The sequence below is a fragment of the Caretta caretta genome, chromosome 14 (genome assembly GCF_965140235.1).
Source record: "Caretta caretta isolate rCarCar2 chromosome 14, rCarCar1.hap1, whole genome shotgun sequence".
Classification (NCBI taxonomy): domain Eukaryota; kingdom Metazoa; phylum Chordata; order Testudines; family Cheloniidae; genus Caretta; species Caretta caretta.
The window spans coordinates 8794915-8817288 of NC_134219.1; the positions used below are offsets into that span (position 1 = coordinate 8794915).

The following is a 22374-nucleotide window of genomic DNA, read 5'->3' on the forward strand; positions in this document are numbered from 1 at the left end:
CGCATGCGCTGGGCGCGTGACCTTGCCCAACGCAAGTCCCAGAGCGTTCTTCTTCCGCTCGCTGGGGCAGCGGCGTTCACCTGCCGCATAGCCCGTTCCCCATCCAGTGCGCATGCGCTCCCAGAAGCTTTTTTCCACCCGTTAGACGTCGGGGCCTTTTTGTTCTCCCCCCGGGCGCTCTCAGTACCACCCTAGCGCTGAGCGGTTGCTCAGGGGTCAGGCTTTGGGGCAGGGCTCGGGTTGGGGTCCCCTGAAGGGGAGGCATCTGGGGCCTGACGTGGGCGCCTCCAAAATCCCATTGAGGCACAGGTTAGGGGTCCCTGGGGTGCAGGTGGGGCCACCCAGGCCTGCCGTGGGGGGTCCCTGGGGTGCAGTGGGGCCACCCAGGCCTGCCGTGGGGGGTCCCTGGGGTGCAGGTGGGGGGTCCCTGGGGTGCAGGTGGGGCCACCCAGGCCTGCTGTGGGGGGTCCCTGGGGTGCAGATGCGGTCCCTCAGGTTTGCTCTGGGGCCCCTGTTGGCCCAGTTGCGGCCCTACATGGGGGGGCCCTGGAGTAGTGCAGAGGGGCAGCATTGGGAGGGCAGTGAGGTGCTGCTGGATGTGTGCCGAAGGAGGCACTTTCTCAGAGGGGACCAGCAGCAGGCACTCACTTGGGACTCGTACCTCAGGGGCTGCCACCCAGGCTTTGGGCCCCTGGGGCTGGAGCTGAGGAAAAACTTGGTCGCCCAGTGGTGGGCTTCAGTGGTGGTTTCCAGGGAGCAAGTGTTTGCAGTGGATTCTTTGCTACATCGTGCGCCAGGAGCTAGCATGCTGCCAGCAGGGGAGGCTCTCAGGCTGATACAGGTTGGAGCCCTGCGTGAAATCTTCCAGAATAAAGAATTAAACAAAGAGCAGATAACTGCAGCTCTGGAAAACATGCTAGGGACGTCTGGGGTGCTGCGAGAGGACCTTCTTCATGGTACGTTCTTAGTCTTATGATCCCCAATGAATAATATGTTTAGAAATTGAAGGCATGATCTCTGATTATCTGCTGGGTGGGAGCCAAAGGCAGGGTGGGTAACCTCTTTGTATTTATACCACTGGATAAGATTGATCTGTTAAAATGATTTACTGGTTGCATCTTCATGTTGTGATGTTGCCTCAGTGTGTTACAAGTTTGTGTCCTCGTTAGGTACTGAAGCAATGTAATCATGGCTTGTGATGTCTAAATGTGTATGTGACCCTTAACTGTTCTGTCAACATTGGAGATGGGCCTGTGAGAACTGAATTTTTCACCAGTTCTCAGAAACAGCCGTCCAAATGGCAGAGCTGGTGCATGCAAAATACTATAATTAATGTATGGAAGTTATCAAGTTGTGCACATAGCTAGCCTATATAGCTTTGAGGTCTTATTGCTTTTACCTTTGTTCTCCCTTCTTGCTAAATGTCTGTGCTTTAACAGTTCTGTAGATAAGTTAGAATTTAATTATAATTAAAACTTAAAATACTCTCTAGAACTGCAGAAATGAATGATTTGTCTCGTGACAGGTGCTCTAGAGCAATATATTAATTGTCTAGAATTGGTAAACAAGAGGCTGCCATGTGGACTTGCTCAGGTTGGAGTATGTTTTCATCCTGCTCTGAACATTGAGCCTCAAAATGACAACATCGCGAGGTACAGTAATGAAAACTGACAAATCTCTGTTTATATTTAAACTAAACAAATGCAAGCTAATTTTGGATAACTTTTGAATGGTATCTCTTGCTTTTCCCTTATTATTTTTTAAGGAGTTAACTTGCTGCCCTTGCTATTGTTTAAAGAATAGGCGAAAGGACAATGTCTTCCCTTGTATGGTTTAGCTCCGCCAGAACTGCAGGACAGTGGCTTGACTACTGGTTGCGCCAGCGGCTCCAGTGGTGGAGAAAGGTATTTGATATTCACTTCACCTTTGTTACTGCTGTTTAAGCTCGAAAACATTGGGCTGCCTCTTATAGAGTTATGTTTTAAGGGGGGAAAGGCATTTCTAGGAGTGATATAGAATGATATTGCCAGATATCCACCTCTGAACTGCAACCACTTCTGGGGTAAAATAGAGAAGCTGTGTAAGAGTGCATAACAACACTCTCAAATTGTTTATAATGGGAATTGAAAAACACCATTTTAATTTGGGGGCTGTGTGCTGTAACTTATGTAGCACTTTGGAATTCTAAAAGCTGTTGTTAAATGGTCACAGGCCAGTGGGTTTGCACCTATATTTTAAGAGTTATCATTTGCAGTTCAGTTAATATGTACAATAAGTGGACATTTTAAATCTCTATTTTTCAGTTTGCGATAGGCCCATCCAACTTCAGCAGCAGCGACTTTCAAGATAAAGAGGGAAGAAAAGGAAATAATTTGTACTACAGCTTTCCTTGGGGAAAGGAACCAATAGAAACGTTGCTGAGTCTAGGAGATAATGAACTGTTACAAATGTATCCAGGGAATAAATCAAAATTACATGTAAGATTCAGTTAATTGTATTATATTTAACATATTGCTCACTGGGAAAGCCTTATGAGATACAAATCTTGCTTTGGTGTGATCCAGTTTATTAACATGGAAATAAAATTTTGTTCTTGAAACAAAGGCAGTGTGAGTGGTTGGTAGCCTGCACCCATGCTATCTTGGACTATGATCTTACCAGGTCTCAAAAGCAGATAGATAGACGGGCAGAGAATGAGTATAGAAACCAACTATTCTCTGACTTCCAGAGCTGATCCTTGAAGTTAGATTTGAGGTACATTGACAGGGCAGTGGTTCTCAAAGCCGGTCCGCCGCTTGTTCAGGGAAAGCCCCTGGCGGGCTGGACTGGTTTGTTTACCTGCTGCATCTGCAGGTTCGGCCGATCGCGGCTCCCACTGGCCACGGTTCGCCGCTCCAGGCCAATGGGGGCCGTGGGAAGCGGCGCGGGCCAAGGGGTATGCTGGCCACCCTTCCCGCAGCCCCCATTGGCTGGGGACAGCGAACCGCGGCCAATGGGAGCCGCGATTGGCCAAACCTGCGGATGCGGCAGGTAAACAAACCGGTCTGGCCCACCAGGGGCTTTCCCTGAACAAGCGGCAGACTGGCTTTGAGAACCACTGGTGTAGGGAACAGTATTTCAGATTGTAGTACTCATTTGTTAAGTAGAGTATTCTATTGTGAGCATGTTACACGGTGCTTCAGGGTCTGCACTAGTTGCCTTTCTGGTGTGGTTTAAGGCAAGGGTGCTCGACCTTTTTCTTTCTGAACCCACCCCACCCTAGCTATAAAAACTCCATGGCCCAGCTCTGCCACAATAATTTTTTTTCTGCATATAAAAGCCAGGCCGGCATTAGTGAGTAGCAAGCAGGGCAGTTGTCCAGGGGGCACTGCGAAGTTAAGTTGCTCAGGCTTCAGCCCTGGGTAGTGGGACTCGTTGCCCCAGGCTCCAGTCCCGTGTGGCAGGACTTTGGCTTGCCCTGGGCCCTAGCAAATCTAATGCTGGCCATGCTTGATGGACCCCTGAAAACTGCTCGTGGCCCCCCAGGGGGTCCCAGACCCCTGGTTGAGAACCACTGGTTTAAGGCTTTGGCATTGACATATGAAACCCTGAGAGACTTCCTCTTTCCCCCTGCTATTCTGCTACAGTTGAGATCAACAAAGGTGCTCCTTAACGTAAAAGAGGAGGCTCCGGGCAAGGTATTCTCTTTGAGGAGTCCTTCACTGCTGAACCCTATTGCCTGGGTCTGAAATCCCTGCCTTGTTGTAAGGCAGAGGTTCTCAAACTGTGGTCCACAAGCTCCATTCAGGTAGTTCCCTCTAAGGTGCGTGCCTGGGCAGCTGCCCATGAGAGAATAAGGGGCCACACACCTAATTAGTGGAGCTGCGCAGGCATGGCTCCACTAATTAGGTGCCTGGACCCTGGAGAAGATGCACAAATAAGGTGAGGTGGTGGCCTTGGGGGCAATAGGTGGTAGGTGGGAGGGGGCAGTGGGGTGAGAAGAGATGGTTGGGGGAATTTGGGACATGCAGGGCTGTGGTGGCCAGAGAAAGAGGTGACTTTCCCCAGCTCCAGGGCTGTGGCTGCTGGGGAGAGACACCCCCACTCCCTCCCCCCCCAGTCCCTTCCCAGCCCCAGCTCTGGGGCTGTCGCAGCAGGGGAGAGAGGGCATATCCATCACATTAGAAACATAAGACTACCGATATTAAAATATGAGTTGTCCTTCTATTTGTAGAACAAAAAAGCGTTTTTTTATGTAGCGCTTTTACATAAAGCGCTTTACGATAATTAGTTAACGGTACAAACAACATTTGGAAAGATCATTTAGTGGTCCGCCGAGACCCTCAGCAATTTTCAAGTGGTCCATGGGGGGGGGAAAAAAAGTTTGAGAACCACTGTTGTAAGGCTTATCTTCTTGGAGGGCTTTTGGTGAGATGTTGCTTCAGAGGCAGTATTTAAGGAAGGTGGGGTGCTTCTCTCTCTTGCTACAGACTTCAGTTAGATACTGCCGTATGTTGTTAAGTTGCTCCTGATTGTTGTTCTTTAATATATGTTTGTTTTAAATGTACGTTGAGGGAACCCATCTGGCGATTGGTGCCTTCTTGTGTTCATTCATTTAAATACACTATTTATTTTTGAGGACTGTTGCTTAGTGCATTTCTGTTGTGTTTCTCCTGCAGGGCCGAGATGGAAGGAAGAATATTATTCCTCATGTGCTGTCTGTGAGCGGCAATCTGGACCAAGGAGTGCTAGCATATCTTTGTGATTCTCTGCAGCTCACTGAGAGCTCTCTAACAAGAAAGAAAACTCTTCAAAGAAAGGTGACCTTTTAGTGTGTGTCAGGAAGAAGAGACTGAAAATAGTCTTACTTGGAAGCTACAAATTAAAACAACAGTCTGAGTGTTATAGCAAATGTGGCTCGCTTTATTCTAGTCTGGATTTCTGTTTTGAGAGAACACAAGACTGTACATATTGAATATATTTACTAACTAAGCATTTATTTTTTCATTATTTCAAAAACATTTGAATATTCCTCAGGGTGGATAAAATCAATAATTTTTTTAAAAATAAAAACCGATTTTTTTTTAAAAAAATTTAAATCAGATTTTTTTGATAAAATGCTTTGAGGAAAAAACCTATCTAAAAGATAGTTTTAATTAAGCTACATTACAGCTCAAAGATATCTCATTATGAAATAGGGATTATTAATTCTAATTCTGTAGTATGAGACAATATATTAATGTTTAAGAAAAGTTTTGTAAATGAGTTCCAATAGCTAATGGATTAGGGACCCAATCTTATTGGCTTCCAGGGGCTTCTGTATAGATTATTTAGGTTAATCTTTCTGTCTCCCCAATGGGACTCGGTTTTCAGTCTAGAAGATACCATCAGAGATGCTTAGTTTGCAGTTCTCAAACTGTGGATTTGTGTCTCCAGAGATAACGTGCTTGTTAACAGCAAAAATGTTTTAAAATAAATATATAGAGGTGAGAAATAACAGACCTCAACCCTATTGTCCCTCTGCAAATTTGTGTACACAGGGTCAATCCCTTACCTCTCTCTAAAAGTGCAAAGTTTCAGAAAGTTCAATGAATAGAAGATTGTTGGGGGCAGAATAGATCTGGACAAGGAGTAGTCCTGGATATAAACTTGAGAAGGGAGGTACAGGCAGTAGAAACAAACATGAAACTGTTTGAGCAGCATATTCCAGAAGTCTTGAGGTCTTTCTGAGTGTAGCCTTCATTGATTTGAGATCTACCGTACCATTCTCTCACTAGAAGGGAAAACCTATAATGGCAGCAGGCCGTAAAAGAGACCCAGTTTGAGAATATTTTAATGAAGTTCCTCTACCTGTGAAGAATATGTATTAAGGTTATAACAACCAACATGAATGCATTTTTATGAAGAAATCCATGATTAAATCGAGTCTTCCTGCTAGTGATTTAAATCAATTTGATTTAAATAAAATCCACCCTGATACTCCTATATATTTCACTAATGCTCTTTTAGTTCTGGTTCATGTATTTAATGTAAATGCTGAGTAACATGTTTCTTGCAACACTGTTAGGTACTTAAGCTTCACCCTTGTTTAACACCAATAAAAGTTGCTTTGGACGTTGGAAGAGGCCCAACAATGGAGCTGAGACAGGTGTGTTGTAACTAAGCATTTAATTGTGGGAGTTGGAGTTACATCTACTGTTGTGCTGTAATTCTGATATTGACTTTTTTTAACCTTCTATTCATGTGAGGAAAATTCTGCTTCTCCTTCATGGGCATGGAGGGCCCTCACTGTAGTGAAACAGCGTTTTCACTGTGCAGGATTTCGGAAGCCCCTGCAGAGATCCATATTCCCTGCATGCTAGGAGGTGCCCTGTGGAATGGGGATTTGGGGACAGTGGGCACGTCTGTTAGATCCATTGTGATTGATCCCACACGGAGTGGGGGGACACAGACGTCCAGGCTTTAATGTCTGCTCTTCCTCAAGCTGTATTAATAGAACAGTAATATCGACTAATTTTGTTTGTTCTGCATATAAACTAAATTTGTTTAATCCTTCATAGTAGGGAGGAAATCTTCAGATGAAGACTTGACTTTTTTTTTCAAGTCAGTGATGTCTGTGTAAGAAATATACTTGGGGGAAAAGACCTTTTTATTTAGATATGCATATGGGGAACAATGTATAAAAATGAAGTTCTCTTAGCAGTAATGCTCTTTTCTGAGTGTGTGTTGCTGTTAATTTATAAACATTATAAATGAGCTTTAATATCGAACAGATACTACAGTCTGTACAGTCTTTCTCCCAACATTTTAGACCTCTTAAGGCTGTCTTTTTTTTTTCTAGGTGTGTCAGGGGCTGTTCAATGAATTGATAGAGAAAGGAATTTCTGTGTGGCCTGGGTATCTTGAAACCATGCAGACACCTCTGGAGCAACTCTATGCAAAGTAAGAAAAAAATAAAATGTCAAGTGGAAAGATGGCTTTCCTTAAAGTAGCAAAAATTAATGTGATTTCAGTATAATTTCAGGTACAGTAACCAAATGACTGAAGGTACTAAAATACAGATTGAGACTGGATATCTCTAACAACATTTAAAAAACTCTTTAATTGGTTCACTTTAAAAAGTGAGGGATTTCAGTAAACTTTTTTTTATTTTTCATACTTCAACTTTTTGGTGGTTCTTTTTTTTTTTTTGCTCTTCAGTTGCTAATAATAAACCATTCAGGAAATCCCATCTGAAAACTGGTTTCCTAAAGTGAATCATAAATCTACAGAACTGGCTTACATCCAATTTTGCATGTGGACTGACTTCTGCATTTCATTCTTAAATCATTTTATTTGAAACCGTTGTTATATAGAACCCAGCCCTTCAACCGATACCACCTTGATTCATTCTCCATTCACACAAGCAGTCCTACTGAGTAAGAATTGCTCATGCCAGTTAAGTTTGCTAGAACTGGCCCATATTAACCTACAAAACATAAGTAGATTAAGGACTAAAAATAATCTTGATTGTGCTTTTCTCTTAACATTAATAGAGGTTTTCAGCAAGAAACAAACACATACTGGTTTAACATAGCAAAGTTAAGAAGTCATGTTCATGTACAATACTCTTCAAAGTATGGCTGGTCAGCTAGTAAATAGTGGAGAAATGGTAACGTTTTTCTCCTGTGAAAAATGTCCCCATTGTAGGTTACTAAATAAAACTCTCCTTTTGTTACAAAAGAATCTAATAACTTACTGCAGTTAACTAGAGAAGATCAAGGAGCTGAAAGTAAGAAAATAAGCATCTTCATATTGGACACAGAACTACATACAAAACTTGAACATATACATATTGCTCTGGGATATAACCCCAATCTAAGTCTGCCACGCACCAAGGCAACAATACTGTAACAGCAGTAATGAGTGCTTGTTCTTTGGCAGGTATGATGAGATGAGTGTCCTCTTCACAATCTTGATCAGTGATGCTACTCTGGAGAATGGAGTGGTTCAGCTGAGAAGCAGAGATACCACCATGAAAGAAATGATGCACATCTCTCGATTGAAGGACTTTTTAACTAAGTACATTACAGCAGCTAAAAATGTATAAATTAGAACCTCTCTAATAAAAGGAATTTTGTATCTGTGTTTAAATTGATTTCCAGAGTATCATACTGAATCAGTGGCACAGATGAAGTACAAGCCAGGAATTCTGAGTCACAATACCCTACTCTGTTTGCTAGATACCATTCATTCTTATTTATATGAGTGGGGAAGTACCCATGACATCCTCCAAAACTGATGTTGATAAAGCTTTCTGATGCACTCATTCTCTATCAAATCCAAATCCTCTATGAAGATCTTCCAGCCTGCACTGCTGAAAGAGGCAAACCCAGCTCTGTCCATCATGGTAGAGAAGGGCTAATAATGCTCATCTGGAGAGCTTACCAACTGGAGAACTTTCACAGCCAGGAAAACTTACTCTTATCTCAAACTGGCATGCTCAGGACACCTCTTCCAGCCTGCACTGCAGAAAGAGGCAAAAACAGATCTATCCACCACAGTTAGGCCAGGGCTAATCATGCTTAGCTGCAGAGTCTGCCAGTTTGATAAAGTTTTCCTGACTGTAGAAGTTCTCTAATTGGTAAACTCTGCAGATGTGTATTATTAGCCCTGCTCTACCCTTGATGGACAAAGCTGGGTTTGCCTCTTTCTGCAGCGCAGGCTCAAAGACATGTCCTAGAGGATTTGGTCTCTTGGAAGAAAGGATATTTTCAGTAAGTTGGATAAGTTTTCCTTGGCTGAGAGTCCAGATAATACACATGTAGCTGATATGTGGTGACAAATGCAGGTCTCTGCTGCAATGGGAAGATAAATGGGAGTTGAGCGTTTCAAAAGCTTAAATGTGGAAAAGGCCAATTGAAAAGCAAAGCCATTGGATGCATTGTTTTTAGAGAATGGCAGTGTTTGTTAGTAGTTTGTGAGTATGTTTCTCTACATGGCCTCTGTTTTCCAGTTCAGTCTTTAGACTGCTGTCATTTCTGGCTTGAATATAACATATTATTATTTGTTCTGCCTTTCAAGGATACCAGAACAATTTAAAGAACTAAGCTGTAAACATTTTATTTCAAGTAATCTATTAATGTAGATAGGAAAAAATTGTTTGTTTGCTACAGGGTGAGTGAGGAAGCAATATGGAGTGGGTAATGTACTGGTCTTATACCCCTAACTATTGTAGTTGGTACTCAGGTGTATAGGTCTGAGTTAAAATGACTGTGGTAGGGAAATAGTCAACTCTTCCACTGTCTGAGGGTCATGTCAAGTCCCACTCCCAAAAATGGAAAAGACTGGGGCAATGCCAGGCAGGAGTCCAGCTCAAGTAAAAAAACTTGTACCCTGGAGTCCTGAGAAGCTGCTCCCTGGCAGGTAGTAGTAGGTTAGCAAGGCAAACGATGGATCCTTTAGGGAAACAGCCTGCCAAGCAGGCAGCTACTCAGACAGCTTTTTAAGGTAACTATGGCTAAACACAGCCTTTTTATTCTCTGCTTATTTAAAATCCTGTTTTATTTCCTGAAATTCCTGACAAGCACAGGAACAAAGCTCTCTGTGTGAGAGCCTGATAGCTGGACCATGTTAGCTAACTGTTGGCTTACTCCTTCCCGCTGACACATCAAAAGAGAAATGCCAATGGAGAGTCAAGTTGCACCACCATATTGATAATCCTTTTTTTTTCTTTTTTTTTTTAAGAACTAGTCCCATTAGTTACAGTGGCATTACTTGTGGAGTTAGGTACTGTGCATGAGTAAAGGAATCAGAAATCTGGACATCAATGAACTTTTTCTAACATGTTTTGTTTTTTTGTCTTGATCAAACTGGAGTCTCTCAAAGTCAGGGAGAGGGACCCAGTCTTTAATATTAGCAGGGGAGGAGATTAACATCACCTTCTGACTACAAAATAATTAGGGCTGGGAAACTAGCATCTAAATGTTTGTTTGTGTGTTTCCTATACATGCACGGTGGTGCTAGCAACATTTACTGGGGTAGAGGTTCTCTTTAAAAATATTTTATATAATTCTCTCTCCTGTAACTCATCAGAGAGGAAACTTACCTTGTTGTGTTCCATCTCTTATGATGACTTCAGAGTAGAAAACTGTAGTATCTGCCCTCATGTTCACTAAAAGTCAGAATAGACACTAACTTTTTAAAAAGTCCACAATAATTGAGCTATATTTAAACATGCCTCTTGTAGCTCAATAACTAATGACACAAATGGGACCATTTCAGAATGAAGCTGTTGCATTTGGGATCCCAGAAGGTTATTGGTAGTCCTTTTCAGGTCAAGGTTCTAACTGGAGTTAGAAGTTTATCTCTGTAGTAGGCAGTCTTAACTATTTATTCCACAGCCCACTTAATAAAATAAAGTTGGTGGTTTGTTTGTTTTTTTGCATGGGCCACTTCACCCTCCCACCACTGTGATTTTCATATTTAACCTTAACAGTTTCCTTTTGTGTGTTTTTTTTTAAATTAGCTATTGTAGTCTTGTAAAGATTTTTACCCTTTAAGTTATTTGTATGTACTCTGAACCTTAGTTTCACTTTAATGAAGATTTTTGTGAGAGAATTCATAGGCACTCATAACATCCACAAGGTGGGAAAGTATTATTCCTATTTTAAAGATGAGAAATTTTCAAAGAGCTCAAGTAGTCACTGGGGTCATACATTGAGTCAGTGTTAACCACAGGATTAGTTTGTGGGAGTTCCTGTTGGCCAGTCCTGTGCTCAAACCAATAGAAACACCCTTTCAATAAACAACCTACCTTGTACCTCCAACCCCTTAGTCTAGATGCTGGTAGCTAACATTTGTAGGCAAATTGGGGGCGTATTTTGGTGTCTGCCTGAAATGAATTCTGGTTGCACCCTTCTCATCTTCAAATGTCCTTTGAATGCTAACCACCAGGGATCTATCTCCATAGGGAGTTGTGCTTAACCTCTGGAAAGAGGGAGCATGCAGTGAAAGTGGTTTATAAAGAGTGAGACTGGGCAGTTGTCAGGCCCTACTGCAAGTGAACATTTGACTATGCTATCAATGCACAGTAAACTCCAAAATGCATGAGGTAGTTTTGTCATTAATCCACAGATGTGTTTGGGATACACACATTTGTGTTTAAATCGGTTTTTATTCTATTTCCAGAACACTAGTTGTATGAACTTGAAAATGTGAAATGCTTCATTTTTGCCCATGGTTACAATCTAAGCCTTTTACCTTTCCTGTCTTTCTCCTCTTTTCTAATCAGTATGTTGGCATACTCCATTTCTTCAGATTTAGCATACTCTGGATGGAAACAAGTGAAAAAGAGTTCAAGGTTCAGTTGCAGGAGATTACAGCTTGGTGAATTTAAGCTTGTGAAAGAGCACTGAGGCTCAGCCTGTGGTATAAGACCCACGTGCCTCTCCCAGAGTCTGCATTTGTTCTCCCTCTACATATTCTTGGATAGTGCAAGTTGAGGACTCCTTTCTACCTGATGTGAAACGTTGCAGGGAGTGCAGAGCTAATGGAGCAGAGCAACCAGAATACCTCCCCATTCCTCCTAGCGGACAGGTGGAGGGAGAGAGAGAGGAAAACACCCATTTTCCCATCTTCATTCCAGTAGCTAGAAACAGGGAGATATCCTCCCTTTTTTCCAACCTCCAGGTCGCAGGAGGGGAGAAATCTGACAGAACCTCAAGATAATCCTGGCATGGTGTCCTGCAACGTTTTTATTATGGGGGTATGTTAGTCCACACTGATAACACAATGTTATAACTAAGGTTATGATTTTTGTCATGGGTATTTTTAGTAAGTCACGGACAATAAACAAAAATTCATGGAAGCCCCTGACCTGGTCTTTTACTAAAAATAGCAGGAGGTGGGGAGACCTCCAGTCTGATCCTTGCTGCTGGGGGCTGACAGCCATCTGCGGCTCCAGCTCTGGGAGCTGGCTGCCACGCCGGCCCCTAGGGCTGGCTGTTGCTGCTCTGGTCCTGCCACTGCTCCTATGGCTGGGGCAGACTGCCGCTGCTCCAGCTTCGCTGCAGCGGAGGGGACTGACAGCTGCTCTAGCCCTGAAGTCACAGAGGTCTATTAAAGTCATGGAATCTGTGATGTCTGTGACAAAATCTTATCCTTAGTTATAACACAACAGGGAGATACTATGACAGCTGTTGCCTAGTTATTTTGTGGCTCCATTTTGGGGGAAAGTGGCTCTGAATCTCGCCAGAGTTGAGCAACACAGAGTGAAGAACTGAAATATACACTGAAGAATACAAAGCAAAATGCAGAAGCTGTACAATTGTTTTTCACTTTCGCTGGCAACCCAGAAATCCTTTCCTTGCCCCTTAGCAAGGGGCTATTGTGTAAATCTAGGCTCTGTGCTTTATTTACTAGTATTTGATTTTCTCTTTGCTTTGTGGTTGTCACTTCCTTACCAGTACCTTCACAGACATCCAAACACAAACTTTCCTTCTAGTTCTGTCCTGATAGGAGCTGAGGGATGGTTCACACAAGGTTCTAAGGATCTTTCTAATGAATGTCATTCCCCAGACTGCAGTTTGGCTCTTGGGATGGCATAAGATGCACATATAGAGTGAGATGCTGAGCAACTTCCACTCAATGTCAATGGGAGTTCTATTGGGTCAGTAACTTGCCTGTAGCGATCACCCATTTCCCATCTTCCCCATTTGAGACCCAAAGGCATCATCCATAAACTTTATCTAGGACTAGTTAATCGTGTCCTGCAGCCAGATTCCTGCTTGTGAGTCCCACGTCTAAAGAAAGAGCAGTTTGGAATTTACCTATCTCAGTGTATGTCACGTAATTTTCAGGCCCTGTTGCCTTGTCTGTTGAAACAAAACTAGTTGAGGAACCAGCTGACTTCAGTTTTCCTGCAAGATGTAAAGAAAACAAACAAAATTATTCAAATGATACATTTTTTTGGAGCAGTTGATATTTGCATGTCCCATGAATTTTGGGGGGGTTGTTAGATATTTTAAATAACGTTATAGTCCATGAACATCATTCCTTAGCAAGCAGTACTATTCATGCCTGACTGCATCTTTACTTCACATGGAGGTAGGGGAAGAGGAAATAATTGCTCCCAAAGGCAGCAGGTATTGGTGATATATCATGGGGTCCTTGCAAAAAGAGACTGCTTTCCTACTTTAATTTTGGACACCAAGGCCCTGATTCTGCAAACAGTTGTGCACATGTATAACTTATGACATGTGAGCAGTCCCATTGACCTCTGCAAAAATACTCGTGCATGAAGATAAGCACATGTGTAACTTTTTGCCTTTGGGACCTAAAATGTAGCCTGAAAACGTGTTGCTTTGGTATGAAGAGAGATACTTGGCTTTGAGGATGGACTTGGAGTCAATCAAAAGATGGAGAATGGTGCCTCTTTGGTCTTATTACCTAGCATTTATATCCACCCTTTATTTATATATGTATGGTCTCACTGAAATGTGGCCTCTTCTAGCGTGGAGAGCAAAAAGGAGTCAGCCCACGTGAATGAGGAGAGCGTTTTACCCAAGGGCAAACTTCTCTTAAGAAAAGTGCCACTGGATCTGCATTCACTCAGAAGAGATTGGATATTGTTTTTCTAAGGGCTCCACCTAAAGATTCCAATACAGCATCTACCTCAAAAAGGCGAAGAAATAAGTTAACCCTAACTGGATTTAACTCAGCAGTTCCTGGGAATCTTGATGTTACCATCCTGAAGCTTATATTACTGGGCCATCCCCTCCAGTTTAATGGGAGCTGGGCAGGAGACACCATCTGGACCAGGCACACTGGGAGTACTGAGACCAGCTGCTAAGAGATGGGGAGGCCTTAGTGTGTGATGTGCAGACAGGAAGCTAAGCCTTCCATTTCCAAGGACACAGAGTGTAATAAGGATCTAAAGCACTATTTTACAATGAAAATATGGAGAAGCAAATAAAACTCACTTGCTTTACACCAAGGCAGGATCAGAAATGGAACCAGTAGGACAGTTGCTATCACCACCAGCAGAAACAGCAGCACAAGAAAAATGAGGAGGGGATAGGAAGGGCCATCCTCTTCTGTCAACAGGAGAAAGAGTGTTTGTAGAGAGCAAGATGTTCCAAGTATGTATCTTTCTATTAAAACGAAAGCCCAGTCTTTTCTATTACAGTTTGGAGAAGTGGAGTAGCAGTTGTTAATAACACTGACTGTGGAAAGGTGAGGGGTCCTTACCTGAGCCTAGAGAGAAAAAGAACGGGCTCCACACTGAAAACCTACAGATGCAGAGGGGGAAGGATCTGGACACAATCCTGCCCTATCACAGGAGGTAGGGACTTAGCTCTAGGCTAAGATGTCCTGCAGGTGTACAGGGTAAACTCAGAGAAAAGCCAGGGAAGACTATAAAAGCAGGCCTTGGAAGGATTAGATTTTTATCCGTCAATGTTGGTAAACATGAGTTTCATCAAACACAAACCGATGAAAAAATGCATATCTGTAAATTTCAATTATTATCGATGGAAACAAAGTAAGAAAAATGCTGCTTGAGTTTAATTTGAGGATATTTGCTTTGTATATTTTGATGTGTGGTGATTTGTATTTTAACATTTGTAAAGCTTTAGCTTTTTCTATCTTTTTATATGTTTACTGTAATTAAATAATTGTCTGACTCTGCCATTGTCTAACTCCCCTCCTACCCCATAATTCCACACAATTGAAAATTTAAATAAAAATCTTTAAAAATAATCATGGATATTATCTGTTGAAATTATATATTCTAATTCTGCCAAGCCTATATAAAAGTAACTCCTTGGTAGTGTTCCTTCATGCCCTGTTCTTAGAGTGCTGGTTTACAGGCTGAGTTGGGCTCTGTTTAAACGTAAAGCTCTGGCTTTGTTTCTTTTGTTAAATCCATGCACCTCAAGAGTAAAATCTTGGGGGAGGAGGCGGGAATTGTGGCTATCCACAGCAAGCCAAGGTGTGAATGTCCAGCTCTCTAACCTGCTGTGCCCTAAGATGCCATGTGGACCCTGCTACCAGGCACTAAAAGTTCCATCATGGACTTTGACGTGCTTTTGTTGTTGCTGGACCTGCTACCCCAGTTTACATGGACAGGCAGAGCTCATTAAAAGCTCATCATCAGATGCTGTTAGTAATAGGTAGGACAAACACATACCTGCTAGTGTAAAGTTGAGACTGTTGCTATATTTTGTAGTATTGGGGATATTATTTTCAGCTTTGCATTTATAGTCGCCCAAGTCACTGGGAGAATTGATAATTACATTTAACACAGCTGCTGCCTTTCCTTGCATAGGTATTCTGGATGACATCGTTTTCCGTCCTTTAAAAAATATGTAGTTGATGGGAGAAGAGCCGTTTTCTGAGTGACAAGACAGTGTCACATTCTGGCCTATCCTCACTTGGGAAGTAGTCGTGCTCAGCACTGGTTTGGACACTGGATCTGTAAAGTAACCAGTGGAATACAAAAATAAGGCAAACATGAGATTTAAAACTGAGACCTACAAACAAGAGAACAGCTCCTCAGCTGACCTTGAGCAATGTAGCTCCATTGATTCCAATAGAATTATGCTGATTCACATCAGCTGTGGATCTGGTCCAAGTTCTAGACAGAGGCACACTGTGTTCTAGAACACTGTTCTCTACCAGAACGCTTTGCAGGATTGCTGGCTGCTGCTGCTACTGGATGAATGGATTGAAAAGTATATGGCCCTATCCCTTTGAAAGAAATTTCATTCTGTTTTAGAACTCTTCCTGCTCAAAAGTTAAGGTATTGATAGCAAGGAGCGGGGAAGGTCACATGGCAGCACAATCCTGAGATGGTCGTGGATTGTACTCCGCAAGCTATTTTGGGCATATGCAGGAACAATTATACAGTAAAACTATAGGGTCAGATCTAGGTGGTCTCTTACACGGGTGCAGCTTGTGTGACCCCCTTCTGACTGCAGTTCCAGCTGCCAGAGCCCGCTCTGGACATGTTAATGCATAATATAATTTTTAAACTGTTCTGAATGGGTTGGGGAGGGTTATGGCACAATGCTTGTGCCCAGTCCTGCATGGTGCCATGTGTCAAAGAGCCCTGGGGTTGTGCCTTCAGGAGCTCACAGGATCAGACCAGCTGGGATGGGTTATTATGAACACTCATTTCCTGATGTTGAAAAATGTCACAGATACACACAAACCCCTACCTAGTAACGTAAAGTTGAGACTCTTGCTGTATTTTGAACTGTTGGAGATTCCGTTTACAACTTTGCATTTATATTCCCCCAAGTCGCTGGCAGAACTGACAGTTAGGTTAAACAGAGCTGGGTTCCTGTCCTCCTTCGTTATAATCGGCCACAGATTCTGATTTCCTCTAAAAAATGTATAGTTGATAGGAAGAGAGCCATTGGTGGATTGACAGGACAGAGTCACATTCTGGCCAATTTGTACCTCCAAGCTCTTTTGGAGAGATCCAAACTCAGGGTTAGACAGTTGCTCTGAGGAAAAGAAACATTTCTGAGTAAAACAACAATCCGCAAATAACTTCCAACCCCCTGGCAGAGAAATGTGGAGAACTAGATGCCCAGGGCATCAGGGCTGGGGCAACACCTGTCTTCCATGGAGCCTCAGTTTTTGGACTCCATGGCTATAAGACCCAAGATTCAGTGTACAAATATTTTCCTGCCACCTGTTCCAAATTCCTCTGTCATTTCAGCTGGGGAGTACAGTCCTTGGCCACGGGGAGAGAGATAGGTAATATGTGTCCATAACTGGGCTGTATGTGTTTGTGTGTGTGTGAAGAGTTAGTGGAAAACTGAATGTGGATTTCCTCTTTAGACAGCAGAAAGGGGGACCCATAGGATTACCAGCCAGAGCTAGAATAAAGGTGGAGGTGTCGTGTTTCTTATGATGGCTCAAGTCATCCTCAACCCCAGAGTCAGCACAAAGGATCTTGCACGATGTGGCCCTCCAGTCTGAATAGGACACGTCATGCTAACTGGATCACCTGTCTCTGAATGGAGTTGTAACCCCCATGTCTTGGGAGGGCCTCTGCAGCTGAAGACTTGAGCATTATCTGAGCTGACCTGCTGCATGAGATGTAGAGACTCATCCAGAGTGTAAGGAAGGGGGCCCCAGCATGCCAGCCACAGAAGCATGACTTACTAGTGCCCAATCACATGCCTGTGATTTGGAGCCATTGGTTTATGAAAAGCGATAGCTGAGATTTATTGGCCCTCATGCTAAATGTTGACCAAGACAGCCTCTCGGGGCAAAAACATGTTGATGTTTGAAACGTGAATTGGTCATATGGAGTAATACCTATCTTCTGAATATTTTTCATCGGAAATATCTGCAGATCTTCCCCCATTGTGGCCACAGACATTTCTTTGGGATAATGGTTTTTAAAACTAGCGTGCCAAAGAGGGTAGAGGGGAAAAACCTGTTTATGCTTTTTTACAAGCTAATCACAAAGTAGGCAACTACATATCTGTTCTGAGTGAGTGCAGCAAAAATTCCTTCTTATAAATGTTCTGAGCCAACCAGGATGTGGTAATTACATATGTAATCTAATTGGCCAACACTGTGCCAGATCTTTCAGAAGGTCAGAAATAGAAACTAATTCTTTTGACAGCCCTAGGGGAGAGTTTTTTTCTTGCAGGTAACTATGCCATTAGACAAATGAAATAATGGTAAAGTAAAGTACTGCTGAATTTCAGATGAATTACAGTTGAAAAAATGTAAACACTTTAGACCAGGTTTTCAAAAGAGCTCAGTTCCCCAAAATTCCTATTGACTTGAAAAATGAAGATTATTCAGCACCACTGATAGGCAGACTACATAAAGAGGAGGCGTCCAAATTGTAATATATATTCTTTGTGTATCCCCAGCTGCAAAATGAACACCCAGTGAAACTAACACTAAGAAGCGGGGGTAGCCGTGCTAGTCTGTATCCACAAAAACCACAAGGAGTCCGGTGGCACCTTAAAGACTAACAGGTTTATTTGAGCATAAGCCTTCATGGGTAAAAACCCCACTTCTTCAGATGCATGGAGTGAAAATTACAGATGCAGACATAAATATACTGACACATGAAGAGAAGGGAGTTACCTCACAAGTGGAGAACCAGTGCTGACAGGACCAATTCGATCAGGGTGGATGTAGTCCACTCCCAACAATAGATGAGGAGGTGTCAATTCCAGGAAAGGCAAAACTGCTTTTGTAATGAGCCGGCCACTCCCAGTCCCTATCAAGCCCAAATTACTAGTGTTAAATTTGCAAATGAATTTTAGTTCTGCTGTTTCTCTTTGAAGTCTGTTTCTGAAGTTCTTTTGTTCAAGTATAGCTACTTTCAAGAACTAAGAACCACATCCCATAACCCAGCCCATGTTAAGCAACCTCTTTCCAGATCACTCATGGTTTCCAGGGGAATTTGGTTTGACTTTCAAAGACTAAACTAGTGGAGAATGTTGCTCATCCCTCTAATCATCATCATCATGTTCCTATTATGTGTCTGGCGTTTAGGGCAATGAGGAAGCTCCTCCACTCCTGTCTGTTTCTGGCAAGTCTTTCAATGGTTCCCCAGCTATGCCCCAGGTTTTTCAGCTCAGCTTCCACAGCTCTTCGCCATGTTGTTTTCGGGTGGCCTCATTTTCGCTTGCTTTCAGGTGTCCATCATATTGCTACTCTGGTGATGGAATCAGTTTCCATCCGAAGCACATGACCAATCCATCTCCAACGCCTCCTGGCAATGATGGTGCTCAGATCCTCTTGGCTGCACTGCACTGTGTCAATAGATCTTGGTTTGAGATTGTTCTGGGCCAAAAAATATGGAGGATTTTTCTGAGGCAGGTTGTATGGAATGAAGACAGTTTGGATGTGTCATACTTTCTCATTCCCCAGCATTCTGCACCATAAAGTAGTGTTAAAAGTACGCAGCTCTGATAAATCTTGAGTTTGGTTTTGGTGTTGTATTTTGATGATTTCCAGACAGTATTTAAGCTCCTAAAGGTGTTCCTGTCTTTATTGATTTTGTTCCGGATATCCTGGCTTGTTCCATCGTCCTGGCTGATGGTGCTGCCCAAGTATGTGAATGTTTCTACATTGGTGAGAACATAATCCTCTATCCGTACTGGTGATGGTGAGGCAATATTAAAGGTCATGAGATCCGTCTTATTGCGATTGATTTTCAATCCAATTTTCTGGCTGAATACATTAAGTCAAGTTGTTTTTTCTTGTATATGGTGTTGGGTATGTGATAGGAGAGCGACATCATCTGTGAAGTCCAGGTCTTCAAGGGATGAAAAGAATGTCCATTTAATGCCCCTGGGCATGTCTTCTGTTGTACGCTGCATTACCCAGTCGATGGCAATGTTGAAGAGGGTTGCAGACATGACACACCCCTGATATACTCCTGTTTTGACTTCAAAACTGAGCTCACTGTGATCAACCCTGAATGTAAAGTTGAAATAGAAGCTTTTGATGATGTTGATTATACAGAAAGGAATTCCATATGCCCGCAGAATGCACCATAGGCTGGTCCTGTGAACGCTATCAAAAGCCTTCTCAAAGTCCATGGAATTTACGTAGAGTTGTTGTTGCCATTCTAAGCACTGTCCTATTATGTTTTGTAGAATGAAGATCTGGTTTGTGTATCCACACCCTTTCTGAAAACCAGCTTTATCTTTTCTGAGAATGCTATCAACTGCCTCTGATATAAGATGGATTATGATCTTACACACTACTTTGCTGGGCACAGGTAAAAGTGTGATACCACACCAGTTATTACAATCACTGACAATTCCTTTCTTTGGTATCTTCACTATAACCCCATTGGTCCACTCATCTGGCACTTTTTCCCTTTCCCAGACTGATATAAATAGAAGGGCCAGGATAGATGCTGCTAATTTAGGATTTACTTTGAACAATTCTGCATTCAAGTTATCCTTGCCAGGAGCTTTCCCATTTTTTCAGGATTTGATGTCTTGAATGATCTCTTCCTTAGTTGGGGTGTCTGTGTTGATATCAAGATCATCTTCTGCCTCCTGGATGTTTGCTTCCTCCTTAGGTGGCTCCCTGTTCAGCAATTTTTTGATCCAGATGAGGAGATCAACAAGAAGTGGGACAAAGTAACAGTAATTTATAAACAGAGCAGTGAAGCCTGTCTAGGCTACAAGCAGAAGAGAGGGAAGGAATGGATTACACCCAGCATATGGAATGCCATAGAAACCAGACGAGCCCTGAAGAAAAAAGTTTTAGACACAAAATCCCAGAAGCTAAAGGACAAATACCACGAGCAGTATAGCAAGGCACACTGGGAGGTCAAACACCTTGTGAGAGCAGACAAATGGAATTATATTGATAATCTGGCAACACAAGCAGAGGATTCAGCTGCTCACGGTGAACAAGGAACCGTCTACAAAATGATGCAGCTTATCAGTGGTAAACGGCAGACACCAACAAACACTCTCATCAGGAACAAACAAGGCCCCTACTAACAACCGAAAAAGAACAAGAAATGCATTGGACAGAGCATTCTACTCTAATAGAGCTCATTTAATGCACAGGGCTGTTGTGAGGCTTATGTTCCAAGCCTGAAAGGGCTCTATGCACTAGGTCCTCAATGGAATTTCATACACAGTAGGCTTGTAAGATCAAACTCTTACTGAATGTTTGTAAAGTGGGTAGAAATCCTTCACGAAGGTTACTATGGAGTAAAGGCCTCCTGCTCTTGCTCCCCTTGAAGTCTCTTAGAGTTTTGGAATGGGAGGAAGATTGGCTCCCATGAGTACAAATGATTTTTCTTCCTTATGGGGAATTCTGCACCTGGCTTCCTAGGTACAAGGTAGAAATTCAGATGGAGTAAAAATAGCAGTGTGCATAAAATATTATCAAAGTATTTTGCATCCATTAACTGATCCTCACAAACACCCCTTTGAGTAGCTTCTCAGCATGACAAGAAGCTCAGAGCAGAGTATCTAGAGATGGAAAAGACCTGCTAAATTCATCTTCTGGACAGTGCGGGATTACTCCCTATTTTAGAATTACTAGTTTGGACTGTTCCAAGCAACGAGGCTTCCTCCTTCCCTTCCACAGCTTAATAATCTTCGACCTCAGGAAATCTTTTCCCGAAATTCAGATTTTGTGTCAGGAAAAGAAGAGAATGGGCTCATGCCCTTCAATGAGTCTTAATCTTTGGGGGTCCACATGGGAGCATGGGGCAGAACAGCTGCTTATGGTGTGCGGAGATGAGGCAAAGTTTGTCCCTGCATGGAACAGTCCCCAAAAGGGGATCCTTATAGAACTCTTCTTCTCCACCCAAAGTTCCTGCCCGTGACATGGACATTTTTGTGGGAGGAGGAAGCCCCAGACTATACTTAACTGCTCATGTCCTAGGAAAGGCTGAACCATCTGTTTTCATTTCAGTCATCAGTACATGGCTGCTAACTATCCTAGTAAAACACACACCTGAACACAGAAGGTAACAGATATAAAACATCTAAGCCAAAAAAGCTCTACTGAATCATTATAGCAATGAAAGTAGTGTATCTAAAGCTATGGGGAAAAGGGCATGATCCATTATTTAATTAGTTGTGAAGTAGTATGTGAAAATGTATATGGACACTATTGTAATGATACATACGCACAAACAAGCAGAGTTAAGGTTGTGGGAGCAGCTTTAACTTTATGCTACCCTGACTTTGGAATTCTTAAGCGGCTGACAACTTTCTGTTAATGTAGGTTTTTTTTCATGGGATCATCATAAATGTAACTGTAGAAAAAAGTCTGCAAACTCTTTCCATAGGATAATGCTGAGCTCCAGTCCATGTAAATCACAGTATTTCTAGTATTTCAAATCCTAGTTCCTATACAACGCTGCTTTCCTTTCTAGAGCCAGCTACAGTATATAAAATAGGGTACAGGGAAACAGTGTTATTTTGTTCAGCGATTCTAGTGGGGTTTTAAAAACTTTAAGCATTTCTGAATGTACACACAGTCTATCTAGCAAGGGAAAAAAATTCACGTAACTATCTCATTCCATGTGTGACTAAAGAGAGCAAGGAGAAAATTTTTTACAACACGGAATTATTCTGTTTAACAGTGACATGAATTTTTTTTCTAAAGGATTTGTGTAAATAATATAATAAAACAAAAAATGAAAACTTACCGCTATCTTTCTCATTGGATTTTTGACTCTCCTGAGTGGCTTGAACTAAAAGAGAGAAGAAGAACTTGAGCAAAATTAGTCAATAGTCCCTCTTTGGAATAAGATGCAGTTGATAAATAGCAGATCCATGGCTTACAGCAGGATAGGATGAAGAATGGAATGATCATGAGTTTAAGCATTTTCTTACAAACACAAAGAGTGTATTGAACAGAGGAAATAGCAGTTATGCTGGTAAA

At 42.4% G+C, this 22374-nt stretch overlaps 2 protein-coding genes across 4 annotated transcripts; one reads left to right on the forward strand and one right to left on the reverse strand.

The window, feature by feature from the left end:
* Window positions 1-424: 424 nt before the first annotated feature.
* On the forward strand, window positions 425-8112 carry POLG2 (DNA polymerase gamma 2, accessory subunit). 2 transcript variants are annotated; one of them, XM_075119216.1, is made up of 8 exons: window positions 425-956; window positions 1526-1652; window positions 1799-1904; window positions 2304-2477; window positions 4659-4799; window positions 6047-6127; window positions 6821-6921; window positions 7903-8112. In XM_075119216.1, the coding sequence occupies exons 1-8, from the start codon at window positions 482-484 to the stop codon at window positions 8066-8068; spliced, it is 1371 nt and encodes a 456-aa protein (XP_074975317.1). In that variant the 5' UTR covers window positions 425-481; the 3' UTR covers window positions 8069-8112. The 2 variants fall into 2 exon arrangements, with proteins under 2 accessions (XP_074975317.1, XP_074975318.1); XM_075119217.1 differs by having other exon boundaries at window positions 827-956; window positions 1804-1904.
* MILR1 (mast cell immunoglobulin like receptor 1) lies at window positions 7155-22374 on the reverse strand. 2 transcript variants are annotated; one of them, XM_075119218.1, is made up of 9 exons: window positions 22275-22374; window positions 22139-22183; window positions 16179-16469; window positions 15149-15433; window positions 13941-14054; window positions 12789-12878; window positions 11221-11289; window positions 10067-10132; window positions 7155-7972 (listed from the first exon to the last, which is right to left on the reverse strand). In XM_075119218.1, the coding sequence occupies exons 1-9, from the start codon at window positions 22315-22317 to the stop codon at window positions 7947-7949; spliced, it is 1029 nt and encodes a 342-aa protein (XP_074975319.1). In that variant the 5' UTR covers window positions 22318-22374; the 3' UTR covers window positions 7155-7946. The 2 variants fall into 2 exon arrangements, with proteins under 2 accessions (XP_074975319.1, XP_048674000.2); XM_048818043.2 differs by having other exon boundaries at window positions 7155-8816.

Coding starts and splice junctions, on each gene's coding strand:
- POLG2 (XM_075119216.1), top strand. CDS start 482: ATGCGGTCCCTCAGGTTTGCTCTGGGGCCCCTGTTGGCCCAGTTGCGG. Junction 1,653..1,798: donor CAAAATGACAACATCGCGAG/GTACAGTAATGA, acceptor TATTGTTTAAAG/AATAGGCGAAAGGACAATGT. Junction 2,478..4,658: donor GGAATAAATCAAAATTACAT/GTAAGATTCAGT, acceptor TTTCTCCTGCAG/GGCCGAGATGGAAGGAAGAA.
- MILR1 (XM_048818043.2), bottom strand. CDS start 22,317: ATGCTTAAACTCATGATCATTCCATTCTTCATCCTATCCTGCT. Junction 14,055..15,148: donor TCTCAACTTTACACTAGCAG/GTATGTGTTTGT, acceptor TCCTGTTGACAG/AAGAGGATGGCCCTTCCTAT. Junction 12,879..13,940: donor CCTGCCTTGGTGTAAAGCAA/GTGAGTTTTATT, acceptor TACATCTTGCAG/GAAAACTGAAGTCAGCTGGT.